This window comes from Canis lupus, chromosome 12 (genome assembly GCF_011100685.1).
Source record: "Canis lupus familiaris isolate Mischka breed German Shepherd chromosome 12, alternate assembly UU_Cfam_GSD_1.0, whole genome shotgun sequence".
NCBI classification, from domain to species: Eukaryota; Metazoa; Chordata; class Mammalia; order Carnivora; family Canidae; genus Canis; species Canis lupus.
The window spans coordinates 4,764,698-4,783,209 of record NC_049233.1 but is presented as its reverse complement, the minus strand read 5'-3'; the positions used below and the strand labels follow the sequence as shown (position 1 = coordinate 4,783,209).

At 50.8% G+C, this 18,512-nt stretch overlaps 2 protein-coding genes across 4 annotated transcripts; both read right to left on the bottom strand.

Annotated features, from left to right (window-relative positions):
* Positions 1-1,531: 1,531 nt before the first annotated feature.
* Positions 1,532-3,913, bottom strand: RPL10A (ribosomal protein L10a). Its single transcript, NM_001252145.1, has 6 exons — positions 3,876-3,913; positions 3,530-3,604; positions 3,373-3,453; positions 2,884-3,032; positions 2,037-2,209; positions 1,532-1,733 (listed from the first exon to the last, which is right to left on the bottom strand). The coding sequence occupies exons 1-6, from the start codon at positions 3,878-3,880 to the stop codon at positions 1,563-1,565; spliced, it is 654 nt and encodes a 217-aa protein (NP_001239074.1). The 5' UTR covers positions 3,881-3,913; the 3' UTR covers positions 1,532-1,562.
* A 776-nt stretch (positions 3,914-4,689) lies between these two features.
* On the bottom strand, positions 4,690-18,512 carry FANCE (FA complementation group E). 3 transcript variants are annotated; one of them, XR_005367605.1, is made up of 11 exons: positions 18,123-18,512; positions 13,135-13,759; positions 12,521-12,565; positions 12,187-12,246; positions 11,741-11,884; positions 10,831-10,954; positions 10,544-10,622; positions 8,773-8,839; positions 7,253-7,378; positions 5,269-5,498; positions 4,690-5,142 (listed from the first exon to the last, which is right to left on the bottom strand). XR_005367605.1 is itself a non-coding variant. In XM_038553833.1 (10 exons), the coding sequence occupies exons 1-10, from the start codon at positions 18,368-18,370 to the stop codon at positions 5,397-5,399; spliced, it is 1,620 nt and encodes a 539-aa protein (XP_038409761.1). In that variant the 5' UTR covers positions 18,371-18,512; the 3' UTR covers positions 4,692-5,396. The 3 variants fall into 3 exon arrangements, 2 of the variants coding, with proteins under 2 accessions (XP_038409761.1, XP_038409762.1); XM_038553833.1 differs by having other exon boundaries at positions 4,692-5,498; XM_038553834.1 differs by lacking the exon at positions 18,123-18,512 and adding an exon at positions 15,932-16,366 and having other exon boundaries at positions 4,694-5,498.

The following is an 18,512-nucleotide window of genomic DNA, read 5'->3' as shown; positions in this document are numbered from 1 at the left end:
GGATCCCCGAGTGGCTCGGCGGTTTAGTGCCGCCTTCTGCCCAGGGCGTGATCCCGGGGTCCTGGGATGGAGTCCCACATTGGGCTCTCCACAGGGAGCCTGCTTCTCCCGATGTTTCTCATGAATAAATAGAACCTTAAAAACAAAATTAAAAATTTTATTCATGAGAGAGGAGGGAGGCAGAGACAGAAGGAGAAGCAGGCTCCATGTAGGGAGCCCGATTTATTTATTTATTTTTTTTTAAATATTTTTTATTTATTTATTTACGATAGTCACACACACACACAGAGAGAGAGAGAGAGAGAGAGAGAGAGAGAGAGAGAGAGAGAGAGAGAGAGAGAGAGAGGCAGAGACACAGGCAGAGGGAGAAGCAGGCTCCATGCACCGGGAGCCCGACGTGGGATTCGATCCCGGGTCTCCAGGATCGCGCCCTGGGCCAAAGGCAGGCGCCAAACCGCTGCGCCACCCAGGGATTTTTTTTTTTTTTAAATATTTTTTATTTATTTATTTTTTAAAATATTTTTTATTTATTTATTTGGGAGCCCGATTTAGGACTGGATCCCAGGACTCCAGGATCACGCCCTGGGCTGCCCTGGGCTAAAGGCAACGCTAAACCGCTGAGCCACCCAGGCTGCCCTGGATTAGCCTTTTTTAAAGGAGACTCCACCTCAGCCTGGAGCCTGACAAGGGACTCAATCTTACAACCTAAGGTCATGACCTGAGCCAAAACCAAGTGTGAGGTCTGTAGCCTTTCAACTATATTAAAAGATGGAGGGATGAACTTGTCTCGGCTGGTCTCTCGGGAATAAAATGAAGTCTTAAAAACCAAACAAACCTACCAACAGGGAAGTGCCTCAGGTCAGGAGGATGGAGGGCCTGGAAATTTCCATAGCCTAATTCTGCCCCATTTGCTAATAAGCTCCTAGAAAACAGCAGTAGTGAATTCAGCAGCATCGTACAGGTCTCCTACTTGTGTTTCCCCAAACATGAGTAAATCACTACCCTCGATATGGTGTATTTGAGGCCAGACAAGCAAATCAAGTTGTGGATCAATCCTATCTGAACAATCTAGGAACCCAATCTCCATTTGGAACTTTGTGATTCCTACAGACGAGCCCAAATGCACAACTTAGCACAAAACAAGAAGCCATGGAGTAAGGAGAAGCAGGCCATATATTAAGCATGCTGTGAAGGACTGAGTCTATGTCCTCCACGTGTGGGTCCAACCCCTCCTTCCAGGAGTCGGCAGCAGGAGCACAAGACTTGGGAGCACTAGCTCAGATCTGCCTCTCAGGATTCAGACCAGCTTCAACCCCGGTTAGCAGGTTATCATCAAGTATCCAAGAGACCCGAACTAGAGTCTTACTAGACTACACAATTCTGAAGGTAGATGGAATGCACTTCCTGGTTTGCAGTATGCAGAACAGGCCCACCCACACTGGGTGCCAGAACCTTCCTTCATCAGTGTACCGCTACGGAAGGTCAGTCAGTTCACAGAGCACCCCCCCCCCCCCCAGTCACAGGCAGATAGTAACGGTAGCACTAGGATTTATTAAATGGTCTCAGTAAAGGCGCTGGGGTTTGCCCATGGTGCTCTTGATGTACAAAGCCCGGACGTTCTGCCAATTCTTCTTGAGCAAGGACACCAGGAAATTGACAGCTAAGTGGATGTTGTACACAAGCTCATCGTCCGTCATCTTCACGTGGCCAACAGCCACTGCCAGACATAGCACCTGTGAGAGAGTCCAGTCAAATCAGGCCGGCGGCCAAACCGAAGAGTCAGAGTAGGCACATCTAGAAGCCAAATGACCCATCCCTCCCCACTCCGATGACCTAGTGAACAGTACCCGGACCCCAGGGCAGGAAAACCACAGGCACGTGGAAAGCCTCAACCCTGCTCAGTGACTGTCACATGTCTTATGTATCTGTAGAAATGTGACCTGGGACTCCCATTCAGAGAACATGGATGAACTTTGGGACTGGTAGTGCCACCATCACCAAAGCTTAATCTCTGCAACCCAGTCAGACCTTCTTACCTTCTTCATCTGGAATTTGATGGTGGACTTCACTTCATCCACTTTGGCCACCATGTTCTCATTGTGGGTCAGCAAGGAAGGGAACTTGCCAGCTTTATTCAGGCCTGGACCCAGGATTCGTGGAATCTGCTTGATCAGAGATTCTGAAGCCAAAAAGGCATCATACTTCTTGGCTGGTAAAAAGAAGCCATCGGATGCTCAGGATCCGGCCCCCAAAAGCAACCTCTGAACGGAGTTTTGTCAACCAACCACCAAAGTAGCCTCTAACCAATTACTGTACTCTCTCCACGTACAACGTCTTTTTAATCCTCTCCTTATTCCAGCTTGTCCCTACCCCCTGGCCTTTTACTGGCCCGACATTCATAGAAAACCTAGCTTTGGAAACCCAGGCTGACCGGCTCTCTTCACGTTCCAATAGTAGATGCACACGCTGGTTAAGACTCCTGGGGTTCAATGCCTGCAACTTTTCTATTACATGAAAAGTGGGGCACCTACTTCCTTTTTGTAAAATGCTTAGACTACTTATGATAAAGATGCGTGGGGAGAAAAAAAAAAAAAAAGAACTTTAACTAGAAATCCCAATTCAGAACATAGCAGCACCTCACTAGTCGACTTAGGGGAACTTGCCTGTTCAGAAAGACTCCTCAAAGCAAATAATAAAAAGGAACCTTAAAAGATTATATATAAAAGCATCACTCACTCAAGGGACCCCCCCCCATAACAGATCCTTTCCATGATTCTGCCCCCGCCCCCCAATCATTTTAAAATCCAAATGGCAATGTCACTTTTCTACCACTCCGGTGACAACTGTCTGCCGGAAAACAAAGCCACCCCAAGCCACACTCACCCAGCTTTTTGACTAGTTTTTTATTCTTGTTGAGTTTCTTCAGCGCTTCAATGTCCATGTGGGGAATGTCCACTGCCTTGGCCTCATCACAGTGTTGCTGGTCCCCCAAAACACACACAGAAAACTTGGGGCGGGGGGTGGACTTAAGCCTGCGTTTGCGGGGAGGGGAACAGCACCGGTCAGGCCCAGCCCGGAGCTCCAGAGGCAGGCGAAGGGGTCCGGGGCCGCTGCAGTTACAGAGCCTTACCCAGCACGTCCACTTTCACCAACAGCTAGTCTGGCTTCTCAAACTAGCCGGCGGGCTTGGCCAAGGCCTCCCCACGCCTCCCCTCTTATTTTAAGACCCAGGGTGGGGGTCCGTCCAGCCACGGCTGCCCGGGGCAGGGGGTCTGAACTGCCCGGGCGCGTCCGTGCCCGCCCGCCTCAAGCTCAACAGGAGGCCCAGGCGGGAGGGCCCGGAGGGCCGGGTGGGGGCAGAACGGTGCCAACCTGACGGTGCCCGAGAAGCGTTTGTCCTTCTGAGGGTCATAGTTCTTCAGGCTGATCTGCAGCTCCACCGTCTCCAGAAACCTTAGGGAACGCAACAGAATCAGGCCGCCGCCCCTCCACCCGAGCCCCACCCCCACCCCGCCGAGGCCCGGCTTACTTCCGGCGCTTGCGCTGGTTCCCGTGCAGGACCTCCCGCACCGCCTCGTACAGGGTGTCGCGGGAGACTTTGCTGCTGCGAGACAGAAGCCAGGCGAGCGCTCAGCACCTGGGCGGCCCGCATCAACACCCTCGGCGTGGCCGGAACGCCCCCCACGGGGAATCCGGGCACCACGTCCGGCGACCTAGGTGCGACCGATGCAGGCTCCGAGCAAGAGACACCTTACCAGAAATGCCTCTCGGCGAAGCAGGGGCACGGACCCCCAGATTCGGCCCGCAAGCCTCCCTCCCTACCAAGGTGCCAGTAACCGCGGATGACGGTGGATGGCTCCCCAAGCGCCACTCACCTCATGGTAGCTCGCGCCGCAGTAACCGGAAAAGAGAGTGCTTCAACTCGCGCGTGCGCTCAAATAAGGCTCTTGTTCTCGCGAGATGCCTTTGCCCGTGGTTTCCCTCCGGAGCGCGGCCAGGCCGCTCAATCTCGGGTCGCGCCGCCGTCCATGGCCGCTGGAGGGCGCTGCCGCGCGTAGCACAGCTAGGCTGGCTCCGAGGCGAGGCGGGGCGGGGCGGGGCGGGGGTCCTGTGCGCCCCGTGGCACCGGGAGACTGTACCCAGTGGCGCCCGCTGCTGCCAGGAACGTAAGAGGCTTGCCCTGGGTACCTCACCGGGATGGCCACTGAGAGCATGTAGCTCCCGCCTATTTGTCCCTTCACGCCTTCGCGCGCCTGCTTCGTCTCAAAAGCAGGCTTTCCCCCTAACCTCTCCCTCATCTTGCTCTGGGGCTCATGCTTTCAGAGCAAATCGTTAAGAAGGGAAATGTCATGAAAGTTCTGTCCCGGGCACACTTCCCCTACTCAAAAAACAGCCCTGATAGGGCAGAAGTGAGTGGTGTCACACAATGCCGCACAGAACATGAATAAATGAACTGGACAACTCTGGCACCTTCCCCTTGCAGAATGGTTCACCAGGAAAGATGCCCCCTGTCACCAAGTAGGGTGAGTGGTGGTGGTGTCTGTTGGTTTTCCACAAATACCCAGAGTTAATAGGAAGGCATACCTGTTTTGTTTTGTTTTTTAAGATTTTATTTGAGAGAAAGTAAGTGCACACAAGCAGAAGGATGGGGAGGGGGAGAAGCGGACTCCCCACTGAGCAGGAAGCCCAGACTGGGGGCTCTATCCCAGGACCCTGGGATAATGACCTGAGTCTAAGGCAGACACTTAGCCAACTGAGCCACCCAGGTGCCCCAAACCCCTGCTTTTTAATAAATTATCATCCAAGTCAGAACACAGAGGGTTGTAACATATACTTGAGTGCAAAATATATTTTTTTAATGATTATTTATTTGAGAGAGAGCGAGTGCACAAGCACAGAGGGAAAGGGAGAAGCAGATTCCTTGCTGAGCAAAGAGCCAGATGCAGGGCTCAATCCCAGGACCCTGAGATCATGACTTGAGCCAAAGGCAAACACTTAACCAACTGAGCCATCCAGGCGCCCCTGTGCAAGATATTCATGCTGAGCACACAGGTCATCTCAGGGCTCCAGAAGCATCATTCATCTACTCTTGGTCTGCTCTGACCCTACTGAGGCCTTTCAGAAAGTTTCTGTCCCCATCACCTGATGAAAAAGTGACAAAGAGTGAGCCCAAAGGTCAGCAGCCCTGGGAAATAAAGCTCATCCAGCCCCCTCAGCCCAGGAAGCACCCCCCAAGTGGCCTCTCTGCATCCTGGAGCAGGAAGGCACCTGACACTTGGGATGGCCAGCCTCAGCCTTTATCCCCAGACAAGGGGTCAGGGGATGGTGCTGAGGGCAAAAGTATTCTTCAGGCAGCTGGTGGGGGAGCTCCAGGAGTGTGGTCTCTTGGTGGATGGTCAGGGGCCCAGATGTCTCAGGGCGGCCTGCAGGGACTTCCTCAGGAAAGTGGTATTGAGCTCTAGGGCTGTGGCCAGGCCCAGCCTCTGGATCTCAGTGATCTGGGGAGAAGGAAGAATCATATCAGGACTCCAGCAGCTGATCCTTCCCCTTTCCCCTCTGCCCATGTCCCTGTTTAGGAAGGAGAGAGGAATCCAGGACACAAGGACAATGGAGGAGATATCTAAATGCATTACTTCATGATTATGCAAGGTCTTTGTATTCAAGTGGACCTGGGACCAAATATGAACTATACAACTATACTAACTTACTAAGTCAGCTGCATTAATAACATTAATAACACTTGACAATGATTGGGTGCTTACTATGTAGCAACACTTTATAAACATAACTTCATGTAATCTGCACAACCCTCCCATTTTAGAGATGAGAAAACTGAGGGACAGAGATACTCTACTGTGGCTGCCACATTTCTTCGGGGCCACACTATATCTTCCCTGACCTTTTGCTACAGCCTCCTGACAGGTCTCTGCCCTATATCTTCTCTCCGATTCCCACTCCTTACAGATGCCAGAGGCTTCTTTCTAAAATGCAAATCTGACCAAGTCACCCCAGCTTCAGCTGGGCCCTGGGGTAACTATAAATGTCTCATATTGGATGCCCTTCCTCCAGGATCTACAGGGTCTCCAGAGGATCCAGGATTCTCCTGAAATTGTGCATAACATGTGTTCAGATTTTTCATTTTTCTTGGAGGATCTATAGCTTTCATTAAATCATCAAATGGGCCTGTGACTCCCCCAAAAAGGTAGGGACACTTGACCTTCAAGATAAAGTCCACGATCCTCCTCATAACCTAGAGGGTCTTCCATATGATGATGGCACGGCCTGGCCACGTCATCCTAGGCAGGTCACTTTAACCTCTCTGGATCTCAATTTCCTCATCTATAAAATGGAGCTGTTAATAGTATCTTCTCATTGGGCTAACACCTGAAATAAACTAGCAAGGCCACATAAGCAAAGGGCTTTAAACAGTGCCTAAGGGATCCCTGGGTGGCGCAGCGGTTTGGCGCCTGCCTTTGGCCCAGGGCGCGATCCTGGAGACCCGGGATCGAATCCCACATCAGGCTCCCGGTGCATGGAGCCTGCTTCTCCCTCTGCCTGTGTCTCTGTGCCTCTCTCTCTCTCTGTGACTATCATAAATAAATAAAAATTAAAAAAAAAAAAAAAATAAACAGTGCCTAAGACATAGCAGAGGCTCTGCAATATTACCTCGCGGTGTTTTAACTCTGACCTAGAACCTCACCCCTACCATCATCCACTCTCATGTTTTCAGGCCGAAGCTACCATCTGTAGATCCCCCTGGATGCTCACAGTTTATACTATTTCCTTTGCCTGAAATGTCCTTTCCTCAGTCTTGGCCCTTGACCACTACTCACCCTTTCAGAATTGAGAAGCCTGTCCCAACCACAAACAAGGTTTAGTTGCTTCCTCCACCACCACCACCACCACCAAAAGCACCCTCCGCCCCCACCTCTCATCTTTCCAGATGTGATGCCGATCTGGTTATCATCTCTCCTACCTCACTAGCCTGGCACTGGTGGAGAATGTCAAGTCAAGGACAGGAACTGTGCTATGGTCACTGTCGATTCCCCAGTGCCTCACTCACCATCTGGCCCACGGCAGTGTTGCCTGCATTAACGACCTCCTAGCAGTCTCATTCCCCACTCTGAAGCTTGAACTTGTAGTTTCCCTGGCTAACATTCAGGGTGTCTTCCCTGGCCAACATCTAGATGTACACCCTCGTGGGCACACTCAGAGCAGCAGGACCAGCCCTCATGGCCCTTCCAGTACTCACACTGGCCTGATACTTGGTCATCACTGTCAGCATGAGCTTGGCATAGGCCATGGAAGTGGTGGCTGCTGGCCCCTCTCTACAGAGCTTCTCCATCAACACACTGAACTTCTCGGGAGTTATCTCCACCTGCACACATTGGAAGACGGGACAACAGAGTAAGAAAGGGCTCCAGATTCAATTTCAAACTCTACCACTTCCAGCCTAGGTAACCCCAGGCAGGTCACATAACCAAACTGAAGCCTCAGTTTCTGCATCTGTAAAATGGGGCTCATGACATCTAACGCTAAAGATGATGAAAAATATTAAATGAGATAATGCACATAAAGCCTGGCATATACATCTCAGCCCTGTTTGGAGTCCCAGGGGGTACTGCCAGCATAACAATAGTTGTCCTTAATAATTTAATAAATACTTATCATGCACAGGGCACTGTTCTGAGCACTTACACTAATTATCCATTTCAACATCACCCTGGCCTTGTGTGGCAGGTATGATCATCATTCTCCTTTTGCAGATGGGGAGACTGAGGCATAAAAAGGTTAGGTCAACCACCTAAGTTATAAACAAATGAGGCAAAACTTTAGGTAGTGATATGGAAACATTGCCAAAATATACTGCTAGGTTAAAAAAGCAAAGTACAGAGCACTGAGCTTGGTATGTTGCCATCCATGAAAAAAGTAGAGAAAAAGTAGGGGCATGTGGCTGGCACAGTTGGTTGAGCATCCGACTCTTGGTTTCGGCTCAGTTATGATCTTAGGGTCAGGAGATTGAGCCCCAAGTCAGGCTCCCACACTCAGCAGAGTTTGCTTGGAGTTTCTCTTTACCTCTGACTCCCCACCCCCTGCTACTGCCCCATGCTGTCTCTAAAATAAATAAATGTTGGGGCACCTGGGTGGCTCAGTCAGTTAAGTGTCTGCCTTTGGGTCGGGTAATGATCTCAGGGTCCTGGGATCAAGCTCCACATCAGGCTCCCCGCTCAGTGAGGAGTCTGTTTCTCCTTCTGCCATTTCCCCTTCTTCTGCTCTCTCTCTCTCTCAAATAAATTAATTAAATATTTTTAAAAATAAAGAAAAGAAATAAATCTTAAAAAAAAAAGCAGGGAAAAAGTAAACTTAAACATGTGTCCTTGTACATAAAAGCACCTCTGGGAGGGTTCCCCTGAAACTAGTAACAGTGATGAGCCCTGGAGAGGGGAACCTAGATGGATGGTTCACTGTATCCTTTGAGCTTGAAAACTTGTGAACATAGGAATCTATGATGTACTCAACAATAAAAGAAAATTCACACACACACATCAAAAGGTCCCTCCCCAAGGCCACGCAGCTAGTAGGTAGCAGAGCCAGGATGTACAGTGTGGTCAGCTTTCTGCTCTCAGCTTTTTAAGCCCCAGGACTCACCCACCGTGTAACATACCTTGCTGTGGGGCAGCTGCTCTGCTCGCCACCCCTGGAGGGATCAGCAACCCGGGAGGCCCATGCCTGTCCATAGCATTGGACTACCCTTCAAGGCAGTCTGCTCACCTGCCGTTCCAGGAGTGACTGCAACACCAAGAAAGTCTCCTCCTTCCAGGGCAGCTCTAAGATCTGTCTGCAAAAAGCACAGGCCCCGCTGAGAACAGTGCACGCCTGGGTACCTACTGTTCCTACCTTAAGGCAGGGCAAGGCCCTGGGGACAGCCTAGATCCCCAGCCAACAGAGGAAATAGTCAGAGCCCCCTGATGCTGGCAGCAGCCAGCCACTACTCGGTGCTAGGAAGGCTACAATACAAGACTCCTGGAGAGGATAACAGAGGATCTGATGTGAAGTGTATAAGGTTCCCTAAAAAATGAGCAGGAGTGAAGAGTGCCTCTTGAGTACAAAAGGTGAGGGTGACCCAGGGAAGAGGATGATGGTGCAGTGAGATATCTACAAGGCTTTCCAGAAAGGGCAGCCTTCCCTGCAGAGCCCAATCCACGGGGAGGCCCACTCCAGCAGTGCTTCCCAAGCTACAGCGCCATCTTCCACTTGTGTGGAGAGGCAGTGTGTCACACAGAAGAAGTGTGGCTTCTTGGGTGCTGGGCCTTGAATCTGATCCCAGGCTTTAATACTTGCTGGCTGTGTGACCTTTGTCCCATGTCCCTTAGCAGCTCTGAGCTTTAGGTTTTCTGTCTCTAATAGCACCCACCTGACAGCACTGCATGAGCACTTCCTGAGAAAATGAATCTAAAGCACAGAGAAGGGAGCAGCCTGGGTGGCTCAGAGGTTTAGCCTGCCTTTGGCCCAGGGTGTGATCCTGGGGACCCAGGATCAAGTCCCACATCAGGCTCCCTGCATGGAGCCTGCTTCTCCCTCTGCCTCTCTCTCTCTCTCTCTCTCTGTGTCTCTCATGAATAAATACATTCTTTAAAAAATAAATAAAGCACAGAGAAAGGACTCGGTAAGTGGTGGCTGACATTTAAACAACTGTTCCCTTCTCGTGTGAGAGTTAGTGTTTATTTTATTTTTAAAAAAAATATTTTATTTATTTGACAGAGAGGGGGAGCAGTAGGCAGAGGGAGAGGGAGAAGCAGGCTCCCCACTGATCAGGGAGCCTGACATGGGACCTGATCCCAGGACCCTAGGATCATGACCTGAGTAGAAGGCAGATGCTTAACCTATTGAGCCACCCAGGTGCCCCAGAGAGTTAGCATTTATATTTCATGTTAGTGTCAATTGGGTCTTAGCTACTCATTTGTTTCTACATGGCTGGATCTTGACTCCCCAGTTTTAATACCCAAATTTAACACAAATTTAATAACAATTTTTGAGCACTTACTGTGCTGATGTCTATATGCATTATCACATTTAACATCTAGAAAAATCCTAGAGTGAATATTATGCCCATTTTTCATATGAGGAAACAGAAGACTCAGAGAGATGGAGAAACCTGTCTGAATTCACACAAGGCAAGGCTGGGATTTAAAATCCTGTCTTCCCGGATCCACAGCCAGTGCCTTAACCACTGTGCCATGTTCCAGCTACGCTGTGAACAGCTCAAGTGTGGACCACCAGCCCCTTCTCTGTGTCCCCCCAGGCATCTGGCCTGGAATGCTGGAAGAACCTGGGGCTTGGGCAGGGTCACAGAGTGGCAACTGTGGCGGGGAGGCACAAAGCCCGGCTCAGGCAACAGCGAGAGGGGCCTCCGCTGTGCCGCCACCTGTCTTTCAGGTACAGGGCCTGGTATCCAGGCAGCTCCAACTCCAGAATGCCAAGAGCAGGCTTGGCCAGTGGGAGGGGGTAGGGGCGGGGACAGCATGGAGGCGTGTACACTCACCCCAGCATCAGAACCTGTGCGTCTGGCTCCAGGGCCTCTTCCTTCATAAGGCAACACAGTAACTCTGTTTGAGCTGGACCTGGGAAGGGGACAACAGGGCGGGAAGTCTGGGGAAAAATGGCAGGAGAGGATAGAACACAATGCCTGGCTCATTACAGGGGAGCATAGTCAGGGAAGCAAGGCAGCCTTATTGACTGAATACACAACTGCCAGGGCCCCCCAGGAGTGAAGGGTGGTGGGAAGAGAAAGGGCAGAGCTACTGGGCCCAGGGCTGGTTCCAGAATTACCTGTTCCCGGGGCCTGGAGCACAGGGCCAAGGAGGGCTCTGCAGACAGGATAGGCATACTTGGCACAGAAGGCGGTCAGCGCAGTCATGAGCAGGCGGGAGGCTGAGGAAGTCAGGGAGAGAATCTACAGCCAATGGGGAAGGAAATATTAATTAATTCATTTCTTCCTTCCTTGAATGAATGTTTGTCAGACACATATTTCAGACGGTGATACATGTTACAAAGAAAACACAAAAGTTCGGGACACCTGGGTGGCTCAGCAGTTGAGCATCTGCCTTCGGCTCGGGATCTGATCCCAGAGTCCCAGGATCAAGTCCAACGTTGGGTTTCCTGCGTGGAGCCTGCTTCTCCCTCTGCCTGTGTCTCTGCCTCTCTCTGTGTGTCTCTCATGAATAAATAAATAAAATCTTAAAAAAAAAAAAAAAGAACTTTTGTGTTTTGTTTTTAAAGATTTTATTTATTTATTTATTCATGAGACACACAGAGAGAGGCAGAGACACAGGTGGAAGGAGAAGCAGTCTCCATGCAGGGAGCCGGGCATGGGAATCGATCCTCGGACTCCGGGATCATGCCCTAAGCCAAAGGCAGATGCTCAACTGCTGAGCCACCCAGGTGTCCCATACAAAAGTTCTTTTATCTAGAACTCACATGGATTCACCCATTGGAAATGACACAGAGCTCCCAAATCCCTTCAGCTCCTGGAAGGATCTGGAGCTCAAGAGAGAGGAATTAGATGGCATGTGGATAGATGGCCTGGAGGTCCATGCCCTCCGCCTGCCCCAGGCTGCCTCTGAGAGTCCAGATGCCTTACAAGGTGGGGAACCCCCTCTCCCAAGCACCACCCTTCTGAGGGCTCAGATGCTCTTCCCCATAGTCCCTACCATGCCAGGTGTATCACAATGCCACCTACCCGTCTAAGAAAGAGGCTCTTGGTCAGAACAGTAGCATTGCTGAGGCTGAGATCTGGGGAAAGGGACAGAAGCCAGGTGCAGAGCTGCAGGAGAGCTGGATCGGAGAGCTGTGGGAGCTGCAGCTGGGCACACAGCAGGTCCACCTACCAAGCAGGAGAGGCCACAGACACACTCAGTCTGCCTCTGCTAGGCTGTCTCAAGCCAACTGGGAAGCAGAATGAGTAAGGCAAGGACACTCCCAAGGTAACGTAAGGCAGGGAGAGCTGCCCTATGAGGAGGATCCAAGGTCTAAAGCACAAAGGATGACCTTTACCCAAGAGACCACAGAACCCAACAAAATCCGCTCCCCAAATTCCCACACAAGGCAAGGAAACACAGACCTAAATGGAACAAGGCTGGGGAGAGGGGATGTACCCTCAGGGCCAGGCAGTCTTCCTGGACTCACCTGGCTGGGACTGCATTCATGGAGAAGCTGTAGCTCAACCGGCAGGGCACCCTCCAACCCCTGGAAAAGGCAAATCTCATGTCCCGGCTCTGACAAGTCAGAGACCACCCCTTGGTCTGGCAGAGTGGGGGGTGAGGAGCCTGGACACTACCAGAGGAGAAGGACTTGTCTGGGGTTAGATGACATATCTGTCCTTGGGCCAAGAGAAGCCCTTGCAGTGATTGTCTTCAGACCTTCACTCTGACCCCCATTGTCCAAACAGCCTGTGCTTCCCTGGGCCTGGCTAAGGTCTAGACAGAAAGTGGAAGGGCGATGGTGAGCAGGGGCCAGTTACCTCCCCCAACGTCTTGAGCAGCTGCTGCAGTCTGGGAACCTGGTCCTGCAGAGAAAAGCCCAGTCACTGCCAAGTCCCTGTCAACACAGTGTGGTCCCGGGGCCCAGTCCTAGCCCCCTCCCCCGAGAAGGCTCCAGATCAGTGGGAGCTAATGGGCAAGGATGATTCAAGAGAGTCAAGAAAGCGAAGCCTAAACCTTGAGAGGAGCTTAAGAACTCAAAGTATAGTAGACAAGGCCCGTGGTAACCCAGCTGTCTAGACTTGTCCCCTCTGCACTCATCCTAATGGGGGTAGACCCAGGGCTTAGGTTGGGAAGACAGGCTGGATGCTGGCATGATTCCACACCCTCTGTGCAGAGGAGCTTCTCTTCTTGCCTGGCATCCTTTAACCTCATGTTGTAGATTAGGGCCAAAGGTTTCCCCCTCCACTAACTCTTCCCACCTCCTGCTTGGGAGTCCATGGAGCAGAAACTATATTCCCTGAACCCCACACCCCTACCCCTGCTCCATAGACTTGTTACCCCAGTTGGGAAATAGTCTCCCACCGAGCCCTCACCTGGATAAACCCCCCACTCCTGGAGGATCACTCTAAACCCAGCCTCCCCATTCTAGTACCTGGACAGGTTTGGGCAACTCCAAACACTCAGGTAGGTCCTTAGCAGCCTCCAGACTCTGACCAGCCTCACTGGGCTTGGCCCTGACACTCTGGTTCTTAATGGGTAGGGCATCTCCTCCATCTGCCAGGGGTTCCAAAGATTCAGGTTCACATCTCTCCTCCTCCTGACCTTCTTCCTCTTCCCCTTCCAAACATCGGAACTTTTTGGGGGCACACTCGCCCTCAGGACTGGTAGGTCCTTCCTCTCGCCCCTTTCTGCGTTTCCCAGGTTGCTGAGCGTCCCTGTCCTCCTTGTCCTCCTCTTCTTCCTCTTCAGGCTCTGGAACCTGGAGCAACTTCAGCCTCCTGCCTCCCTGGCCCAGCCGCCTACACAGGCCTTGGAGCCGTCCCTGGCAGCTCTTAGACAGCACAGACACGCCCTCAGTCGATACCCCACCGTTCAAATCCCTCCGCAGCAATTCCCCCAGGACCCAGAGCCAGGCATCAGGGTCAGGGCTTTGGTTTTGTTGTGCAATCTGCAGCACAGGGAGTAGTCCATTTTCAGGCAACAATGGCCGAACAGCCATCAGCAGGGACATCAGATTCCTCTGGCATAACGGGGGCAAGCGCAGCAGCAGTGGCTTCCTGGGCAGAAGGACAAGCAGTTAAGAATATCTTGCTGGAAGGAGCACAGGGAAGACTGGGTAAAGCTGGGTGGCAATGGACAGACAGGGTGGCTAGGAGGCAGTACCCTTAGGTCAGGGTGGATGGAAGGGGTCAGCAGGAGAGCCATTCATTTTTATTTTTTTTAAGATTTTATTTATTTATTCATGAGAGACAGAGAGAGAGAGAGAGAGAGAGAGAGAGAGGCAGAGACACAGGCAGAGGGAGAAGCAGGCTCCATGCAGGGAGCCCGACGTGGGACTCAATCCCAGGTCTCCAGGATCAGGCCCTGGGTTGAAGGTGGCACTAAACCGCCGAGCCACCAGGGCTGCCCAGGAGAGTCATTCAAAAGGCATTCATCGAGCATGTATTTTTTGTTGTGGTGGTTAAGCCAGTTTGAGTTCATTTTACTATTCCTAAACAGCCAAAAGTTCTCTGAACAATTCAAATTTTTTTTAACAATTCTTTTTTTAATTGAGCATGTATTCATATATTTTGGGCTAGGTTCTGTTTTTTGACGTGTCCTATTTTGGCTCAAAAAAATCCACATTGAGGGGTACCTGGGTGGCTCAGTGGTTGAGCAGCTGCCTTCAACTCAGGTAGTGATCCTGGGGTCCTGGATAAAGTCCCATATCAGGCTCCTCCCAGGGAACCTGCATCTCCCTCTGCCTAGGTCTCTGCCTCTCTCTCTGTCTCTCATGAATAAATAAAATCTTAAAAAAAAAATCCACATTGAAACCTACTCTATAAAAGATCCATGCTTGTTTTACATAAAAAAAACTCCCTTCCCAAACTTTGCATAAAAATAATCCTTCAGGGATCCCTGGGTGGCTCAGCGGTTTAGCGCCTGACTTTGGCCCAGGGCATGATTCTGGAGACCCGGGATTGAATCCGGGCATGGAGCCTGCTTCTCCCTCCTCCTGTGTCTCTGCCTCTCTTTCTATGTCTATCATAAATAATAAATAAATCTTTAAAAAAAAAATCCTTCAGGGGCGCCTGGTTGGTTCAGTATGTGACTCTGTTTTGTGTGTGTGTGTATGTGTGTGTGTTTAAGAGTTTAATTATTTATTTAAAGTAAACTCTACACCCAATACAGGGCTCAAACTCAGGACCCTGAGATTATGAATCACACACTCCACCGACTGAGCCAGCCAGGCAAACCTGGAGTATGTGACTCGTGATTTCAAGGTCATGAGTTCAAGCTCCACATGGGGGGGGGGGGTGGAAGCTTACTTAAAAAGATTAAAAAAGGGGCAGTCGGGATCCCTGGGTGGCGCAGCGGTTTAGCGCCTGCCTTTGGCCCAGGGCGCGATCCTGGAGACTCGGAATCGAATCCCACATCGGGCTCCCGGTACATGGAGCCTGCTTCTCCCTCTGCCTTTGTCTCTGGCGCTCTCTCTCTCTCTGTCTCTCAGTCTTTCATGAATAAATAAATAAATAAAATCTTAAAAAAAAAAAAAAAAAAAGAATCCCACATCAGGCTCCCGGTGCATGGAGCCTGCTTCTCCCTCTGCCTGTGTCTCTGCCTCTCTCTCTCTCTCTCTCTCTGTGACTATCATAAATAAATAAAAATTTTTAAAAAAAAAAAAGGGGCAGTCTGGGTGGCTCAGAGGTTTAGCGTTGCCTTCAGTCCAGGGCCTGATCCTGGAGACTCGGGATCGAGTCCCACGTCGGGCTCCCTGCATGGGGGCTGCTTCTCCCTCTGCCTGTGTCTCTGCCTCTCTCTCTCTGTGTGTCTCTCATGAATAAATAACTAAAATCTTAAAAAAAAAAAAAAAGATAGATTAAGGCCCAAAATAAAAATAGTAATATTCCAGGATGTGATGCAGCGCTTACTCTGCAGCCCTGTACTCCCCTTAGCAATCCCCTGGAACTTACAAGGTCACATCTAGCTCTGACATTCCTGTCACCTGAGTTCCTGAGAGGCAGAGGCAGTCTCCTTCCTCCATGTCCCAGTACCCAGCACAGCGTCAGTCCATAGCAGGCAACGGGTACACATTTACTGAATGAATTAACTCTCTGAGGATAAGTCCAGAGATAAGCAAGGGCTACTTTGGACAGAGCAATGTAGCTGTCTGTCATGCACAAATCCAGATGCTGTGTGACCTGAGGCTTACTGGTGTGGCAAGCAAGTCATGGGTACACCAAGCCCACCTGGCATCACACCTCTGCTCCTCTCTATGTGATTCCTCAGGGCTGCTTGTCATTACATACAAGGGGCATCTGGGATGTATGAAAGAGAAAAAAATATTTGACTTTGATTTCTTCGTGAAAAACACTAAGTGAGAGAGAAAACTAAGGTAAAAGTTCAAAAGATGGTCAATTTCTGGTAGAGGATATTTAGAAGCACAGAGCTGGGGGAAAACCCTACTTCAAAGGCTCTTAACTTTTTGTGTGCATGAATCCCCTTATCAGAGTGTTAAATGCAGAAAATAAAATACACGGGATTATGAAAGAAACCAATTATACTGAAATAAAGTTCTAACCAGGGACCCCAAATTAAGTTCCCCTCCTCTTATTCTGTCCAGAAAAAGCCAGACAGCTGAATATGTTTATGGCCTCCAATTTGGGGATGCAGAAAGCTCCCCTGACCCATTTCTTTCTTTCTTTCTTTCTTTCGTAGTGATGTAGGGCTCTCGTATGGGATTTAGTGGGGAGTGCGGGGCTGGGCGTGGGGCGTGACGGGAGGGTGGTAGGGGAGGTATGTATTTCTGTTTTATCTTCTTTCGTTCTTGCTTTCTTTCTTTCTTCTTTCTTTCTTCTTTTCTTCTTTTCTTCTTTCTTTTCTTTCTGTCTTTCTCCTTTCTTCTTTTTTAAAGATTTATTTATTTATTTATTCATGAGAGACACAGAGAGAGAGAGAGAGAGAGAGAGGCAGAGGGAGAAACAGGTTCCATGCAGGGAGCCCAACGTGGGACTGGATCCCGGGTCCCCAGGATCATGCCCTGGGCTGAAGGCAGGCGCTAAACCGCTGAGCCACCCAGGGATCCCCCTTTTTTTTTTTTTTTTTTTTAAGTAGGCTCCATGCCCAGCCTGGAGTTCACTGTGGGACTTAAACTCAGGACGCTGAGATGGAGACCCTGAGATCAAGACCTGAGCAGAGATCAAGAGCCCTAAGCTCAACTGACTAGCCACCCAGGGGCCCCTCTCCTGACCCATTTCTCAAAACAAATTCAAAGTAGGGTGTGTGAAGACAATATTAGAATTTCCACTTCTACTTATCTAAAACATGAGAAATTAAGTATTACAAATATTTAATGTATGGAATGGCCCTTCATAGTCCAGTCTCCAGCCTAATTCTGAGAGGAGCATCTGAGTGCAAAGACGGCTCTTCAGCCCCCTAGAGGCTGAAGGGGACACTTCTGTCACTTTTTCTACTTCCAGTATTTTGGTTACTTAGGATAATTAAATGAATTTATGGATACTGAATTATGTTCTCTAACAAAACCAACCTCACTAAATGGACACACAGCTTATAAAGATGACCGAAAAGGAACTGAATACCAGTAAGGGAAGCCCATCAAATAAGAAAATGGCAGAGCTGACCCTTCTGCTCCTAGCAGAAATTCAGTCACATAGAGGCAAAAAAGAAACAGGAAAGAAACAGGAAAGAAGAAAGAAAGAAAAGAAAAAAAAGAAAGAAAAAGAAAGAAAGAAAGAAAAGAAAAGTTAAGTTCAAAGTCACCTCAAAAACTGTAAATTATCAAGAACACCATCCTTAAGAAAAGTGATTTTGCCCTAAAATGTATACTGCGCTTTGAAAATTTGACATCATAAAGCCACTCCTTCAGACTCCTTCAGCCACTCCTTCTGTCACCACAGCTTAAATTTCTTCTTTTTGGGACACCTGGGTGGCTCAGTGGTTTAGCGCCTGCCTTCGGCTCAGGGCGTGATCCTGGAGACCCGGGATCGAGTCCCGCATCGTGCTCCCTGTATGGAGCCTGCTTCTCCCTCTGCCTGCGTCTCTGCCTGTCTGTGACTCTTATGAATAAATAAATAAAATATTTTTAAAAATCAATTTCTACTTTTGTATACTTTACAACGTACGTATTTTTACTCCCGTGTACACTAGAGGTATGAGTGCGATTGCCTTGGAGCGGGAAGCATGCGGTCAGATCCTTAGAGTCCACCGGCTTCCAGCTCCTCATCCACGCGCAGGCTGCAGGCTGGCGGCTCCCGCCGCACCCAGGCGGTCCTCCACCAAGGCCCGTGGGATGCGCTCCTCCTCCCGGGGTGCGCGGCAGGGATGCCGGGCTGCGGGCCTCGATCTCCTCATCTAGAAAGTGGGTGGCGCCACCCCCCGCCTCACGGCCGGAACGCGGCGCTCCGCGAGCAGGCGACTTACAGCTCCAGGCGACAGTCCGGGCCCTCCACGACGGGCTCCTCCCGGCACAGCGCCTCGAGGATGCGGCCCCAACCGAAGGGCTCCCCGCCGCGACTGGCCAGCGCCCGCAGCAGCCCCAGGCCGCGCCGCGCTCCGTCCGGCCCCGCCTGCAGCGCCCGCAGCAGGAGCTGGGCGGGGGCCTCCAGCTGTGCCCAGGGCGCCGAGTCTGCGCCCTCCGCCGGAGCGGGTGCCGCCCCCGAGACCGCCATGCCCGGAGCCGCCGCCGCTCTGGTTCCTGACCTCGGTCTCGAGGACCCGGGAAAGGGCGCAGGACGCCAGCGCCTGCCCTGACGCGGCGACGAGCCTCTTCCGGCACCTGCCACCTGCGGGCCTGAGGGCTCCGCGGCCGAG

Excerpts from the sequence above, each read along its gene's own strand:
- RPL10A (NM_001252145.1), bottom strand. Across the intron at positions 3,033-3,372 it reads CGCTTCTCGGGCACCGTCAG|GCTTAAGTCCACCCCCCGCC; the intron begins GTTGGCACCGTT and ends CCGCAAACGCAG. Across the intron at positions 2,210-2,883 it reads AAAACTAGTCAAAAAGCTGG|CCAAGAAGTATGATGCCTTT; the intron begins GTGAGTGTGGCT and ends TCTTTTTACCAG.
- FANCE (XM_038553833.1), bottom strand. The coding sequence starts at position 18,370 with ATGGCGGTCTCGGGGGCGGCACCCGCTCCGGCGGAGGGCGCAGACTCG. Across the intron at positions 12,566-13,134 it reads AGTTGCCCAAACCTGTCCAG|GACCAGGTTCCCAGACTGCA; the intron begins GTACTAGAATGG and ends TTTTCTCTGCAG. Across the intron at positions 12,247-12,520 it reads TGCTCAAGACGTTGGGGGAG|GGGTTGGAGGGTGCCCTGCC; the intron begins GTAACTGGCCCC and ends TGCCTTTTCCAG.